At 39.8% G+C, this 16,261-nt stretch overlaps 1 protein-coding gene across 1 annotated transcript in view; it reads left to right on the forward strand.

The window, feature by feature from the left end:
• The first annotated feature begins 2,196 nt into the window (after positions 1–2,196).
• LOC308098796 (transmembrane protease serine 9-like) overlaps positions 2,197–16,261 on the forward strand; it is a 146,611-nt gene continuing 132,546 nt past the window's right edge. The window contains exon 1 of the mRNA XM_080447225.1: positions 2,197–2,248. Within this exon, the coding sequence (XP_080303351.1) occupies positions 2,242–2,248 (7 nt within the window). The 5' untranslated portion in view covers positions 2,197–2,241. The remainder of the gene's footprint in view (positions 2,249–16,261) is intronic.

Consider the following 16,261-nt stretch of genomic DNA (forward strand, 5'->3'; position numbering starts at 1 on the left):
TGCAATAAAAGAAGCCATTGTTCTCGTGTTAATAAAAATCTAAATACAAAATTTGAAATCTTGTTGGGAAAAAAAATCATGCCTAACGATGATGTCACTGGTAGACGGGTTTCTGGACTGTCCACGGCCCTCCTATGAGACACAGACCAAGTAGGAAAAAATGGTACCATTTTATCATGAGTATTAGTGAGGACCAATTATATGAAGATAGGTTGAAAATCGGTGAAGTCGTCCTTTAACTACAGTGACTGCACTGTTGCCTACATCATGGGTTTTCAACTGGTGGACCGTGGAGGTATTGCATGTGGTCCCTGACCATGCATTTAGTAATGTAGGAAAGTGAAGATTTGTATTATATTTTATTTTATCGATGGTGGATACTGTTAATGTGCATGACAACAGAAAGGAAATTCAACTCAAGGATGACAGTTTTACACACGCACACAGCGCAAAGTATATAAGGGAGGTTTTAGTACATCAAGGTAAATACAGGCTTTTATTTGATGTATGATGACGCATCAATGTTGTCAGTTACTTGGAAGTCAGATGTCAAGAAGACAGAAATGGGAGTTAGAATTTCAAGGGAAACTGTACCGGTTTACCTGGTTGAGTTAGTAGGAAATGTGCCCATATCAATCGCATGTGCTTGCTTGTAGCCTACTTGTGCAATTCGATAGCCAACTTGTCCAAGGTGTTACTAGATTTGAATCCTTTGTATCATTTGAAATAGAGAGGGGTCATTGACCACTGTTCTGCTCTACTAAAAAGGTATATAAAAAACAGACTTTTATCAATTCTAAATTGCATGACCCTCCCTTGGATTCAAAGTAAAATTAGCTGACCCTCCCTTGTACTAAAATTAGAAAGGCATGACCCTCCCCTATTTTCCTCCAGGGACCCCCTTATGTACATTTCGACTGGTCCCTTAATGGCTAATGATGGTTGTCTAATTGTGCTGAGCAAAATGTAGCAGAGCCTGAACGCCAAGATAAACAGGTAATTATGAAGTCATCTTTAATGTGAGATGTGGACAGCAGCCTGACTTCTTGGAGGAGGAAACAATGAAGACCAAACCTAATCTAAGGTCCTGCACAATTAGACAGAAATGCTGCAGAGTGACATTTATTAGCACTTTAGTCCAGTTCCATTCGTGTTCTAAGTGCAATGATCAAATGGTGAATGACAGCACAGCTATTTAGTAAGGCGAAAAAGGAAATCCGTTTGTTTGAGAATGGTTCATTGACCCTATATGCCGGGGCGATTCACATTGGACGACCACCTCATTTTGATCTACCAGGGTGATATGAGGACACAGAGCAGACTTGCTTGTGCATCAAGTGTGTGTACTCTTATTATATTCTTCAGTCATCATCTAGGTCAGATCTTGGTGTCCGGCTAACAAGACACAGTCATGGTTTCCCATCCAGCAGAATACAACATACTGAAACTACATGGCAGCAAAATATAGTCATACCAGCATCGCAAAAACAAGTTTTATTTGCTGTTGCTTGACTACTATATCTTAGGTCAGGGGTCTTCAACGTTTTCAGGCCAAGGACCCCTTGGCTGAGAGCGAGATAAAGCAGGGACCCCCATTATATATTGTATAAAATATTAATTTCTTCATAGATTTCATCGGCAGCTTCATAGACTTGTTTCACAGGACAATCATGTTGGATTCATGTTAATGTGTATTTCCAGACATTTAACCATGCACTTAAACAATACTTAGTAAACCTGACCTTTCTGTACTTAGTCTGCTCTTTTTTCCCCCTACACCAAAACCCTACACCAAAAATAACAGTATAATAGCAGTACACAACGCCTCGCGCTGCGAGGCGTTGTGCGCTTGTAGATCTGCTATTTTCGGCTAAAGTTCTCCTCAGAATAGGGATGCTTGGTTGAAGTGGTTAATGTAAAAATCACACAAAGATTTGGCGGACCCCCTGTAGTAACTCTGAGGACCCCCTAGGGGTCCCGGACCCCCTGTTGAAGACCTCTGTCTTAGGTCAAAGGGTCGTACTCCTTTGGTTTAGAGAGGCACTGAAGCGGTGTAGGGAGGGACAGACAGGGAGGGGCGGGTGAGGTGACACCTCCTGCAGGTGTGCTTGGTAGAGGGAGGAGTAGATAAGTTGATTTAAAGTATGACTTCAGTGACAGACTCTCACACACACACAGACACACACACACATGATGGCTGTCTGCCAACTACTCCGTGTAGCAACTCTGCTAACGTTACTGATGAGAGGTGAGTAGAATCTCTGTTGCCTTACCAGTGATGGACAGTAGTACATTTGCTTGAGTTTTTTTGATTACATGGTGAAACAGACTGATATGGTTGGGTGTTTGTGACTGAGCATTTAATTAATTTTTGCAAGCTGTTTACTTTAATTTTAAATACAAATATTGTACTTTTGACTCCACTGCATTTCTATAAAGGGACTCTTGGGAGTCTGGGACCCAAATTTCCAAATATATATTTCAAATATAATGAAAATATCATTGATATTTTTGGTCAAAATAAATCTTGAAAGTGTGAGAACTACCGGTTTAGAAGGCATTATTTAGTAGAATCGGCCTCAGGTCTTAATGGGTTAACAACAGTATAAGTGTATAGTATATTGTGTTTGGTGTTACAATACTGTAGGGTTGCTCTGGACACCAAATGTGGCTATTGTCCCTTGATCGGAAAAAATCCTCGGTGATCAGCTAGTAAAATATACCTGAATGAACACAGAGGATGTTTCTATGCTGCCTACAAAGCTATTATTGCCTTCAGTTTCCATTAGATGTTAAACTAAAGGGAACTTCACCTCATGGTGACTCTCTAGGTTAATGCCACAAATAATTTGTTCTAGATCTTATGTTTTATTATGCAGAATGCAGTGGATCTTACTATTCATTTTTATTTGGTGCTACTTAAATTAACCGATGACTCGAGCAGGGTCTGAATGAAGCTGGGAACATAAATGTATATCTCTCTTCTTACATAAGTTTTGAACTGTGGTTTGCACATAGGGTTTGCAGTACTTTTAAGGCTCTGCTTGAAGGCGGTCATTCGTACAGGGAGGGTGTTTTGCATGGGAGTCAAGCTTTGCATAAAGATGTTAACAGACATGGGGACTTTTGTGCCAAAATGTGATAGGTTTAAACACTGTAATCACATTTTTCATATTTAATTCCATTTTAGTGTGTGTGTGTGTGTGTGTGTGTGTGTGTGCGTGTGCGTGTGCGTGTGCGTGCGTGCGCAACCTCTGCACCGGGGTTTAGTTTACCAAGTTCAGCCCATTTTAGATTTTAAATAGCTATTTGTTCCATTAAGACCAGTGCAACTCCCATCCTGATGACTTGAGCTGGTTCTGTGATTAAATAAGTTATTAGATGTACAGTACATTCATTAGCCGTCACTGTCACTAAAGTGAAGTGGAATAAAGTAACGCAACAAGTAATATATTTAGCCATTAGTTCCTTTTCACAACTAACAATATATTTTTTCCTGTGAACCACATGAACCATAGTATCCATATTCTGGGCATGTCATAATTCAAGAAAAATAGGGGAAAGTAGCAGAACATTTGACAAAAATAGCAGATCTGCAACCTCAAATATATTTTGCATACTGATTACATTATATATATCTCCTTGTTATCACAAACTTTAGCAAGTTTCTGGGAAGAAATGAGTCATGTGTCACGTAGTAGAAATGGGCTAAACCTTTGGGTCATGATTGATTTGTTGTTCTCTTATCTCAGGCCTTTTCTAATCTTATTTCCTTATCTTAATTAAATGTGTGCTCTGTTCATGAGTGCAGACCTTTCAAATGTAGTACTTACAGTTTAATGGCAATCAAAAATGTACAGTGTTATTCTCAAATGGCGACAAATAATAATTACAAACCAAAATATTTGTTGATATTTATGTAGGGAGAATGATGTAACATTCATGGTGTGTTTATAACATGCTGTTATAAGTACTGGAGTGATTCCAATTGCTATTCATAGACTGATAATAAAGTAACTGGGTCATTGGTGACCTGTTACTGTACCGTAGGTGATAGCATCAAGGTGATACTCTCCTGTTTTTCCATGTTTAACCCTAGAGTCCTTGATGGGCATTGGGCATGTCGTAATAGGTGAACATTGACATTAACATTTGGTGAAAATGTCACGCTGCAACCCGTTGTGGGCTTGTAGATCATCTATTTTTGGTGTAGTGCGTGTGTGTGCGTGTAGCCTAACCCCCAATCCTCATTGTATCTATTTGAAAAGAGTTGTTTGGAAGTGTTTGTTAAGTTGAACAACAGCTCATGACATTGTAGAGTCATTTTCTCTCTGGACAATGTGAATAGCCAAGTGCAGGTCCTCACTATACTGTAGCTATAGTTTATAGTTAGTTTATAGTCATGGTTAATAGTTATAGTTACAGCCAATAAAAATGGAGTTACAGTACCTTAAATTGTAACATAATAGTTCCAAACTAAATGTTCTATTTGGTTTAAGTATAAACATTGATGGAATGATTACACCTGGTGTGTTGATCATTTAGAATATCCGAGTAATGAATGAATGAGTGATTCCAAAAACAAACTGGGATTAAAGACATCAGGATGAGACTGTATCTGTTTTGCAAGGTCCCTTTGTTTATAACCATAATAATGAACCTCCAGACGTTTTGTCAAGATGAAGATATTTCCTGTCAAGCCAGAAAAACCCACCTATAGCTGAAGCTGTTTGCACACAACACTTAGACGTATAATGACTAAACCCAATGACTGGTACAGACACTTTATGTAGTACAGCAGTGACTCTTAAACCCTTTTTCATTTCAAGGATATGCATTAGGCCACGGACGCCCATGTGATACAATTGTGTTTATCTCTGGTACCTCAACCTAAATTGTAAAATGTCACTCTGAGAGTGTAAAAATGAACCCAAACGTTGAGAAACAGTGTATACAGCACCTCAGTTCCCTCTGCCCTGATGAACAAAACAAATGATGTGCTGTAAATTATCTATATTTGTCATTTTAATAGCTTGTTTCCATTCCTTTTTCAGGGACTCACTCACAATTAAATGGTAAGTAAATTTTTATTTTATTGTTTCTTTTACCTGGCTAAAGAGCAATAATCCCCTGCTAAGGCTGCTCATTTAGTCTAACCTAGCCAGTTGACCCATATTTAGGTTCAGACTCAATAAGGTTACGAACATTTACTGTATGTAAAACCCCAAACCTCAGTGTAAGTCCTAAAACACACATTATATCTACATGTAACTGCTGAGTGTCAGCAGACTGTCTACAGTAACACACTTTTACCTTTACGAACATTTGAATATTTGCTGCATATACAACCTACTATGCTATTTTCCCATTAATTCAGTTGTACAAATTCACACATGTGAGCTACAAAGCATTGTAGATTGGCTATTTTCAGCAAAGAGATTCATCGTAGAAGAATGGAGAATCTAGTATAGAGTCCTGTTGAAGTGGTTAAGCCTGATTTATACTTCATCGTATGACAGAGCATAAATTAAGCATTACTCTATTGGCTTTGGCCGGTTGTGTTTCTCTCAGTGTGTGGCCGGCCTCCTCTGAACACCAGGATAGTTGGAGGTCAAGACGCTCCAGCTGGGAGCTGGCCCTGGCAGGCCAGTCTACATAGATCTGGTCACTTCTGTGGAGGATCTCTTATTAACAAGGAATGGGTGATGTCAGCTGCTCACTGCTTCTCAAGGTGGGATATTATTATCAGCAAGAGATCCGCTACTCTTCCAAGACCATTTCATTAATACTTCATCATCATCATAACCTTTATTTCAACTCGGAATACAGTTGAGGGTTAAGCCCTCATTTTCAATGTAGCCGAGATACAACAATAATATCAACAGAGATACATATATACATCGATATTAAATATATTAAATAATCAGATGACAGAGAAAGAGAATACTCAAAAATGTTTTCAAAGAACTAAAACAGATACATTAGAAAATTAATTAAAGCAGTTACAGTCTGGAATAAAAGTGTTGGAAACCATTGCCCTAAATTGACCCAAGGAAGGCAGTGATCTAATTTTTAGGGACTTCTGGAGCTCATTCCAAGCAGATGGAGCACTAACAGAAAATGCTGCTTTGCATAGCTCTGTATGAGCAAAAAAACCTTGAGCGTTAGGAAATCACTTGAGCGGGTCTGGTAGGAGCTAGGGTTCTGATCCAACATAGCACAAATATAAGGGGGGAGCAGAGATGGCTTTAAAAATGAAGAGATACCAGTGATATTGGTCTGTAATTAATTAGATCTTGTTTATCTCCACCTTCGTGTAGTTGCAGGATATGAGCTAGTTTCCAGGTATGAGGGAAACATGTTATGATAGAAAGATTGAAGATATGTGTAATGTGTGGTACGATAAGAGGTGCTGCTGTCAATAAAAAGAAGGGGTCTAATTTATCCTCTCCAGTCGAGGTCTTAAGATTAATTCTAAGCAGAGCTTCCAAAACAACGGAGGTAGAGAAGGGCTGAATGTAAAACTGATCTGTTGAATTATTTCTAGAATTGGTATAATTAGCGGAGAGTGGAGGTCCATTGTAAGTGTTGTTAAATAAGTCCCCAGCATCTGCAAAATGCTAATTAAAAGCAAAACAAACTTCCAGGGAGTCTGACATCAAACCGTTATTGACAGTGACTTGAGGCGGAAGAGTGGAAGAGGAGTTATTATTGAGGGAATTCACTGCTTTCCAGAATTTTACTGGATTTCCCTGTGAACATGTAATTGAATTTGAACAAATAATTTGACTTAGCCTTTCTAAGAGAGGAGGTGCACTTATTCCTAATTTGGCAAAAGCAGGCCCAATGAGCTTGGTCTCCAGAGCGCCTAGCACGAGACCATGCTCTGTTCCTCTCATTAAATAGAGCAGCTAGAGCAGGTGAGAACCAAGGGGTGACTTATCCTTAATTCTCATCCTCTTAAATGGAGCAAGAGCATCCACAATAGAGACAAAGGTGTCTGAGAAAAATGCCAAATCAACATCTGTAAAAGTGGAAGTTAAAAACAGGTTGCTATTTAAAATGTCTGATAAGAATGCGTCCTCATTAAAATGCTTAAAAATTCTCTTTAAAATCACCTGAGATTTTGTCTGTTGCAATCGGGCATCTCTTATGCATCCAACTGGGCAGTGTTCGCTAACACCCAGCTCGAAGACCCCACAAGCAAACAACTTGTCAGCTCTATTGGTAAAAATAAGGTCAATCAGGGTAGATTTTGAACTATCAAAAAAAAATTGGCCTAGTGGTTTCAAGGACTAGCTGTGATAAATTTAAGTCACTGGCAACCTCCTTCAGGTGCTCAGAAGCTATACCCAGCCAGTCCTGGTTTATGTCCCCCAAAACCAAAAGCTCCTCTTCAGAGTGCATGGAGAGCATGCTGGCAAGGGTGTCAATGGTACCTGGGTCAGGGTCTGTAGATACCCACAATAATGAGTGATGACGTTCCAAACTGAACCTTTAAAGAAAGCCATTCAAAACACCTGGGACGTGAGACAGCTTTTAAAAGAGTGGAAGAGAGATCCGATTTTATGTAAATACACACCCCACCTGCTCTACCTAGTCTGTCGGCTCTAAATAAATTATAATTTACTTGCAAAAAGAAAAGTGAATATTGTGCTCATTATGGATTGTCTTTTTTCTTTACTCCTAGTAATAGCCCAGCTGGTCTCACTGTTTATCTGGGTCGGGAGAGTCAAGAACTAGCCAACCCTAACGAGGTCTCTCGGTCGGTTAGCCAGGTCATCCGCAACCCTAACTACAACATTGGAACTGCTAATGATAATGACATCGCTCTTCTGAAACTTTCATCGCCGGTGACGTTTACCGACTATATCGGACCAGTCTGCCTGGCAGCATCGGGGAGCACCTTCTACAGTGGCATCAACAGCTGGATCACTGGCTGGGGCACCATTGGAAGTAATCGTGAGTATAGTGAATCAAAACTAAGTCCATTTTATTTGTAGCATTTCATACCGGGTGAATTAAACAACAACAAACAACAAACCATACAGCCCCACACACACGTACGTACACACACACACACACACACACACACACACACACACACACACACACACACACACACACACACACACACACACACACACACACACACACACACACACACACACACACACACACACACACACACACACACACACAGCATTTATACAGTCAACCATCCACAATTCCGATTATATCATATTTACCTTTATCTTGTGATTGAGATAGATTTAGATAGATTTATATGTTTATCTCAGTGCCTGTTGATCTGGTTTGGTTTACAGATAGTGAGCAGGTCAGAGTAGTTAGGAGCTAAGCCATTTAAAGCCACGTATCTTATAAATGGTGCAGTACAGAAAGAGAGAATGGGAGATTCTACAATGCCTAAGAACTCTCCCTAAATGCATGTTGTCGACCCTGGTCTATGTTGTGTCCATCTGTCTCGTTGTGTTTTTGTTTGTCTGTTGCTTACTTATTTATTGTTACACTGTGCTGCTGTGACACCACAATTTCCCTTTGGGGATAATAAAGTATTTCTCATCTCATCTCATCTCATCTCATATGTTCATATCAGGTAGTCATCACCGTTATGCAGTGGGTCAGTTGACTGTGATTAAAGAAAACAGAACATTTGATATAGTCATTTGCTCATGAAACTAACTTTGTGTCTCCCTAGTTGCCCTCCCTTCCCCCAAAAACCTCCAGGAAGTGGAGGTTCCAGTGGTGGGGAACAGACAGTGTAACTGCAACTATGGAGTGGGCTCCATCACTGGCAATATGATCTGTGCTGGACTTAGTGCTGGAGGGAAGGACTCATGTCAGGTGATCATTTGAATGGTTGTGTTCATTGTGAGTATTTCTTCCTGGAAATATCTTGTTGTTTTAATGCAGTATGTGTTTCCTTGCAGGGAGATTCAGGAGGCCCAATGGTGAGCAAAGACGGTGCCCGCTGGATTCAGTCTGGAATAGTGAGCTTCGGTGTGGGTTGTGCCCTGCCTAATACCCCTGGAGTCTACGCCAGAGTGTCTCAGTACCAGTCTTGGATCAACAGTCAGATCACCAGCGACCAGCCAGGATTTATCACCTTCACCTCCTCTGGGACTAACAGTGACCTGAGCATCACCTGTACTGGCCTGCCACCAGCACCAGCACCAGCACCAGAACCAGCACCAGCACCAACAACAGCTGCACCAACAGCTGCACCAACTACACCTACCACCACCATCCCTCCTACAACCACACCCAAACGTGAGTGGCCGTCACAACCTAAATCACCACATGAAAATAGCAATTGCAGTATAGAAGCATCTAGACGATTAGGGGCTGCACAGCTTAGATAGAGTAAGAAGGCCTGCATTAAAGAGCTGCCGTTATATGAGTTGTTTTGGTAACTCTCACTCTCACTGCCTCACACCACATGACAAACATGAGATAAGCTCTCTCAGGCCAACTCTTATAAACATAAAAAAAAAGTGCTATGTATTTTACAAACAGTTTTCACAATTTTTAATTAGTACTACTACTACCACCACCACCAACTACTACTACTACTACTAATACCGTAGTAGCCCGCTATTCTCCAAAACTGTGAAGAAAAAAACACTGTAGACTTTCTTTTAAAAGTTCTTACATTTTTTTTTCATTTTAGCTTTGGTCTGCGGCAGTGCCCCTTTGAACACTCGTATTGGTGGAGCCGCCTTAGTGACAACAGAAGGTCTGTGGCCATGGATGGCCAGCTTACAGAAGAATGGTAAACATGTCTGTGGCGGGACACTGATGGCAGCCGACTTTGTCATGAGTGATGCCAGCTGCTTCTCGAGGTAACGCATCACAATTCTGACAGTCTTACCTACCCTGTGTGACATGAAAGCAGAGGCATGCAACAATATATCTTCTGCCAATATAACAACACAAAGTACAAATATTATACACTGTTATATCAGCTGTAGTTTTAAAGAGTTTACAATCTATAAATATTTACCAGAATAAAAAAATAAAAAAACTTAGTTTCTTTCCTCGTTCCCCAGAACTACTTTAAGGGGAAAAGGGAAAGGTGGTATTTTCTGGTACCCGGGGACGGGAAATTGCTTTTAGAACTTCAAGAGAAGAGAAGCTTTGACACGCACACTGGACGAGCTGAAGGTCAAACTGGCGACTTAACAATTCCCAGATGGTCTCTCCACCCACTCAGCTATACAGCCATTCAAATAATATAGTGTTTTTGCATTGCTATCTTTAATCATTTAGAATTAATATATCAGTCAGTTTTTCTTCAGATCACATGGTGGTGTTACAGTGTTTACACTGTATTTGGCTGCAGACCCCTATCTGAAAAGATTTTGTGCCAGGGACCCCCAAAAGAGAAGAATTTTTCAAAATGTTTCAAGAAAACATAATTGAAAAAAGGATATCTACAATCTCACAAGGCGTCACATTGGGACAATTGTAAAAGTATAAAATAGGGTTAAAGTGTTTAGACTGATATTGATGCTTTATTATCTCATTTTGCTGGGGACCCCCTGCAACCCCCCCAAGGATCCCTGGGGGTCCCCGGACCCCACTTTGAGAACCACTGGTCTATGCATGGAAATGTGTGTCTTCAAACAGCAGTGCAGCACCCTTCACTAAGTTAACCCTTTCTGTCTCAGTTCACCTGTTGTGTCCGAATGGACCGTCATCCTGGGCCGTCTGAAGCAGAATGGCGCCAACCCATTTGAACAGACTCTGACTGTGACGGAAATCACAGTGAGCACGCTGACCGGTGACAACAACGTGGCAGTTCTCAAACTGGCATCCCAGCCCACCTTCTCTGACCGTATCCAACCAATCTGCGTGGACACTGGTTCAGACACCTTCGCAGCAGGTTCTACGTGCTGGGCAGTGGGCTGGGGATTGGGAGAAGGAGGAGGTGAGTCCCTAAATAAGGCGGACTGAAAATGCAAAGATTTTGTACAGTATATGTATATACTCTTGAACTTCAGGTCCTTGAACTTTACCACAAAAAAATCATTTTATTATCATTTCTTATTCAGACCTTGAGGCATTATTTTGTACCATTGCAGCAATGTTCAAACTACTTCAACTTAATGTGAAACATACCTTTTGTATGTATATTTACATGAATGCTGTGGATTATGTGTATGGTGTGGTCCAGGTTAAACTGTGCCAATTTCTCAGCTTCCTTTTCTGTCTTCCCAACCTCAGAGCAACAAGATCTACAGGAGTTTGAGACCTCTGTGGTGGATTGTGGGAACGCCTCATCTAGTAGTGACTCCATATGTACAGGAGCTGTGACACTGCAGCAGGTAGAGCTTCTCTTTTGGATACCACACTGCAGTTTATGCAAAGATAAAGGCCAATACATGCTTTGTCTTATCGTGGTGTCAATCGGCCAAAATAATAGATTTTCAAGCGGGAAACCCGACATGATGCAGTGCGTTTTTCACTTGAAAATCTGTTATTTTCGCAAGCGACACTGTAGAGTAGGCCTATGAATTAGGCTGAAGTAAATTAGCGATACAACTAATGTGAAAAATATTCGAATTAATTTCATAATCTATTAAATCGATTAGTTATGGTATTGTCAAAATGTTTTGTCTATCATGAGAAGAGAAAAAAAAGACAAATATAAATCAATATTTCCCTCCCACATTTGATTATTTGAGTAAAGTCAGTTATCATATTTTTGGTATTTGATTTAATCGATTACTTGGTTTAACCATGTACTGAATCAACTGTGTGCCTCTACAGGGTGATGCTGGAGGTCCTCTGATGTGTAAGCAGGGTGCCTTTTGGTTCCAGACTGCGGTGTTGACCGTCTCCGACAGCGGCAATCAAACCCGGGCATCATCGGCATCGGTTTTCACCAAGACGGCCCGCTTCCAGTCCTTCCTGAAGAATACAGTGGGGAGCCTGTTGTCTCCAACTAGCACCACTTCACCCACCACCACATCCTCTGCTCCTCACACTCCTTTATCATTTATCCTCCTCCCTCTCACATCCCTGAGCATCATTCTGTCTTTCTGGTACTAGCCTCAAACTGTTCCACGGGTGGGGTCTATACGGTAGCCCAGCCCAGTGGTCCAGTGGACCCCCAAAATGATATGTATTTGGCCGCGGACCTCCATCTCAAAATATTCTGTTTCACTAAGATGACGCACAATGACACTTTGTTAGCTTGTAGACCTTTTCTTTTTGGCAAGCGACACTGTTATACTACGGAGTATAAATTAGGCTACTGTAGGCTTACGTTGGTTGGCTGAATCAGCTGATGTGAGACCAGAAGGGTTTATTATGAAGGTTTGTTAAGTTCACTTTACATCGTGCTTGAAAAAGCATTCATCCTCAAAATGGCCCATAATGGACGGCTGTTATTTATTCATCTTTGGCAGGGGACTATGCTTTGGCAACATAATCCAGTATGAGGTGTTCAGTTATTGAAAAACCAAGGACGAGGCAGAGGTGAAGGACTCCATGATGTGGACTCGCAAGCTCACAACCTATGACGCCACTGTTATGAACATTCAGTAATCTTAAAGGCGAGCTGATATGAGGTTACTGTTAACTAACAGTATGACATGCACCTGTTAATCAAACTTCCACATAGAACTGTTTAATTATTCTAGACAAGAGGACGGTGCTGCAGGTTGAATTTAAACAACAACAGGGCTTCTGCACGTTAAACAGTTAAAGTTAGTTAGTCAGTTAGTTTATGAAAATATTTGAGGCGAAAAATATTCAATACATTAACAGAAACTCCATCGGCACTGCCTTGTTTGATTATTATTTTTTTTTACTTTGTGGACCAACGTGATATCCAGGCCAATGCCCAAAATCAGTGCTCATCCACAACCCCGCCCCAATCGTTGTGATTGGCTGACACGCCTACATCTCACTTTCACTAGGAAATACGTCATGCTATGGTAATTAAATGCTCTCAAAATACAATTTCTACTCATCTTTAAAGGCATAGTTTGTAACTTAGACCTGTGTTTACATAACAAAACAATACTTTTTTTCTCTTTTTTTTAACCAATTATTTCCCTCTATATCAGCAGTTATCAGCCACTGGAGTAGTGTGGTGCTGTTTACCTGCAGAAACACATTGCCCTCTTGCTGTATTTTGGTGTTTTCAGTTTGTTTTCATAGACAGGGATGTCTTTGGTCCTCATCTACCAAAATAAACAGTGTGTTTGGTGTTTTCACTGACCCAAAACAAACCGTGAAAATACCAAAATACAGCAAGAGTCGAGGGGGTTTCTGCAAACACCACAACACCACTCCAGTGGCTGATGACTGCTGGTATAAAGGGAAATCATTGGTAAAAAAAAAGAAAGAATATCTATTGTTTTGTTAACACAGGGTAAAGTTACATATATGTCTTTAAGCATGGTGTGCCTTCATCGTACGACCATGTTATGTTAAAATTATACATTTTCAACAAAAAGCTGACACATTGTGTCACATTTTTGTTGCTGAAAATCTGTTTGTGTGTGTGTGTGTGTGTGTGTGTGTGTGTGTGTGTGTGTGTGTGTGTGTGTGTGTGTGTGTGTGTGTGTGTGTGTGTGTGTGTGTGTGTGTGTGTGTGTGTGTGTGTGTGTGTGTGTGTGTGTGTGTGTGTGTGTGTGTGTGTGTGGGTGTGTTTTTGCCATGAGCCAGGGTCATAAGCTGAAATATATATGAGGCCTTACAATGTAAAGTTTACAGTGTTCCATTGTTCCATGATCTGTTTGCCATAATGGACATTAATGAGTACAATTTGTTATGTGATGATGATATCGTTGTCGGGCAGAAACCTCTAATATTTCCATATGTTTTAACTTTTTGTGTTTTTTTCCATAAATTAATGCTCTACTTGACCATACTACAGCGTCACACAAAAGCATCAAAAGTAGCAGATCCGCAAGCTCCAAACACGGCGTGAAGAGACACGTTTTGAGCTTGTAGATCTGCTATTTTTGCAGTTTTGGACATAATGAGGTTTCCACCCGACAGAGACACATGTAAACGTATGACTTTAGCTGTAAATACTTATATTATTTATTATTTTTTATGTTTAATGCGTTATTAGCAGATGTACTAAGGGAACATGCCTATATGCTAATATGAACTTCTCAGGGGTTTGGGTATGGTACAGTACAGTACAGTACCGTATGTGTCAAGTAAACATTGTAGATAATGTTCAAGTGTTCATGAAGACTTTTGTCATGATGTCTTTACAATTATGTGCTGCCTAATAAAAGATTAGAAGGCTCAGTTCTGGAGATTCCTTTGGCATAAGTTACAGCATAGCTACCCTTTCAGGAAAGGAACTATTCCCAATAGCTGAATGTTCTCATGTGAAGTATGAATGTTCTTGTATGGAGCATATTCTGCAGGACTTGACTTGGAAGTGAGATAGACTGTATTGGAGTACATTTTGATTGAATACTTTTTACATGTAATAGATGCTGGCTGTGAACCTTGTGAACCTTGTAGCATATTATTACATTTTCTTTGTTTATTTAACAGGGTCAGTGCAAAAATAAATACAGAATATTTCACCAGGGATAGCTATATTATCTGCGCCTTTCTCATTGTTCGCAGCATAACTTCTGAGAATTAATCAAAATATAATATTAAATCATTAAAAACAGTGTAAGCATAATAACAGTAACATTTCGCATAATATATTTAAAAGAAAAGTACAATTGTGGGGAAAGCTTTTGCAGAAAATAGCAGATCGACAAGCTCACAACGCCGCATTGTGAGCTTGTCGATCGGCTATTTCTGCGAAAGCTTTCCCCACAATAACAAAAAACTGAACTGAAAATTCACTAGAGCCCCGAGGGAGCCCCGAGGGACACATATGGGCTTTAAATGGTTATAGTACTGCATTCTATCTGTTGGCCTTTAGCAGGGTGTTTCACTGCCCAGATGCTTTCACTGAAAAAGCAGTCTGGCTAAACTTTGTAGAACAAAATTCAATACAACACTCCCCTCTAGTGGAGGATCTTATTGACCTTGTGCCAGTATTGCAGTATTGAGATCTCCCAATAGACCTGAAGAATTATATTGACATAGTCTGTATATCATTTTGTGGGTGAGACAGCACTAAGCAATATCATTATCATTGTGCTATATAACTATACATTTATACAAACAGAAAACGTTTCATTTCACTACATTATCGTATGTTATCCTTTTTAAACATAAGCTGTTATATTATTATATTCACCATTTACTTACTTACTTGCTTATTTATTTATGTACAGTATAACCAGCGATATGAGATCTGTATGGGCTCTATATTAGGGTCCATAGACCTAATGCACATTTCAAACCTCTAACTAATAGGTTTGTTTAATTATTTGACCCAAATCAATAAACCATAGACAGGCATATCTCCGCTGTCCAGCAGCAACCAGCTAACTCCAAAACGCTCATTTTTCAGGAAATGAAGAAAACCTTATATTTTTAAAACAAAGCAATACTACCTCATCAAAGTTGGTATAGTGACTTTATATATTGTCAGATACTTGCATGTGTCATTATATTACCATTATATTAACTGTCTCCTTTCAAGTCACAATAATCTCCTCATTAAACACTTCATAGATTTTAGAAATAGAATTACTTGTTTTCATAACATTAGCGCCAGTGCTAAGTTTGATAAACAGATATACTGCATAGTTTTAACAGACTATGGGGGGGGGGGGAAACCCGGCGTTGTTACTGTTTGTTTATGTGCTGCTGCTACTACTCTGTCTGTGTGCACTCACTCACTCACTCACTGTGCAGTGCGCTGTGCTCTCAGCTGTAGAACAGCAGCAGGGGAGGAGAGGGGGGGAGTTGCGTGCTTTTGACGGACAGTTTGAGGATCCAATGGAGTTGGAAGGTTTTGTCAGAGGCGCGTTTTAATACTTTTCATTGGTTACATTTTTTTTTTATGGATCATTGAATTTAACACATAATGAACTAAGGATCTGTTTTTAAGTGTGAGAGAGGGTATTTTAAATATTAAAAAAATATTTAGTCAGTTAAATTAAGTTCCCTCACATCTACAAATGACATCCTGCATATAAATAGTCTAATGATCAGAAAAAAACATATTTCTGAAGAATGAAAAAAAAATAGGTTGTTATGTATAGCCTATGGACCATCAAAATCTGTTTTATTTTGATGTGGTGTCATAATTAAACTTAATATTGATATGTCATACTGACTCAATAAAATAAAC

The sequence above is a fragment of the Gymnoscopelus braueri genome (assembly GCF_963280865.1).
Source record: "Gymnoscopelus braueri genome assembly, chromosome: 13".
NCBI classification, from domain to species: Eukaryota; Metazoa; Chordata; class Actinopteri; order Myctophiformes; family Myctophidae; genus Gymnoscopelus; species Gymnoscopelus braueri.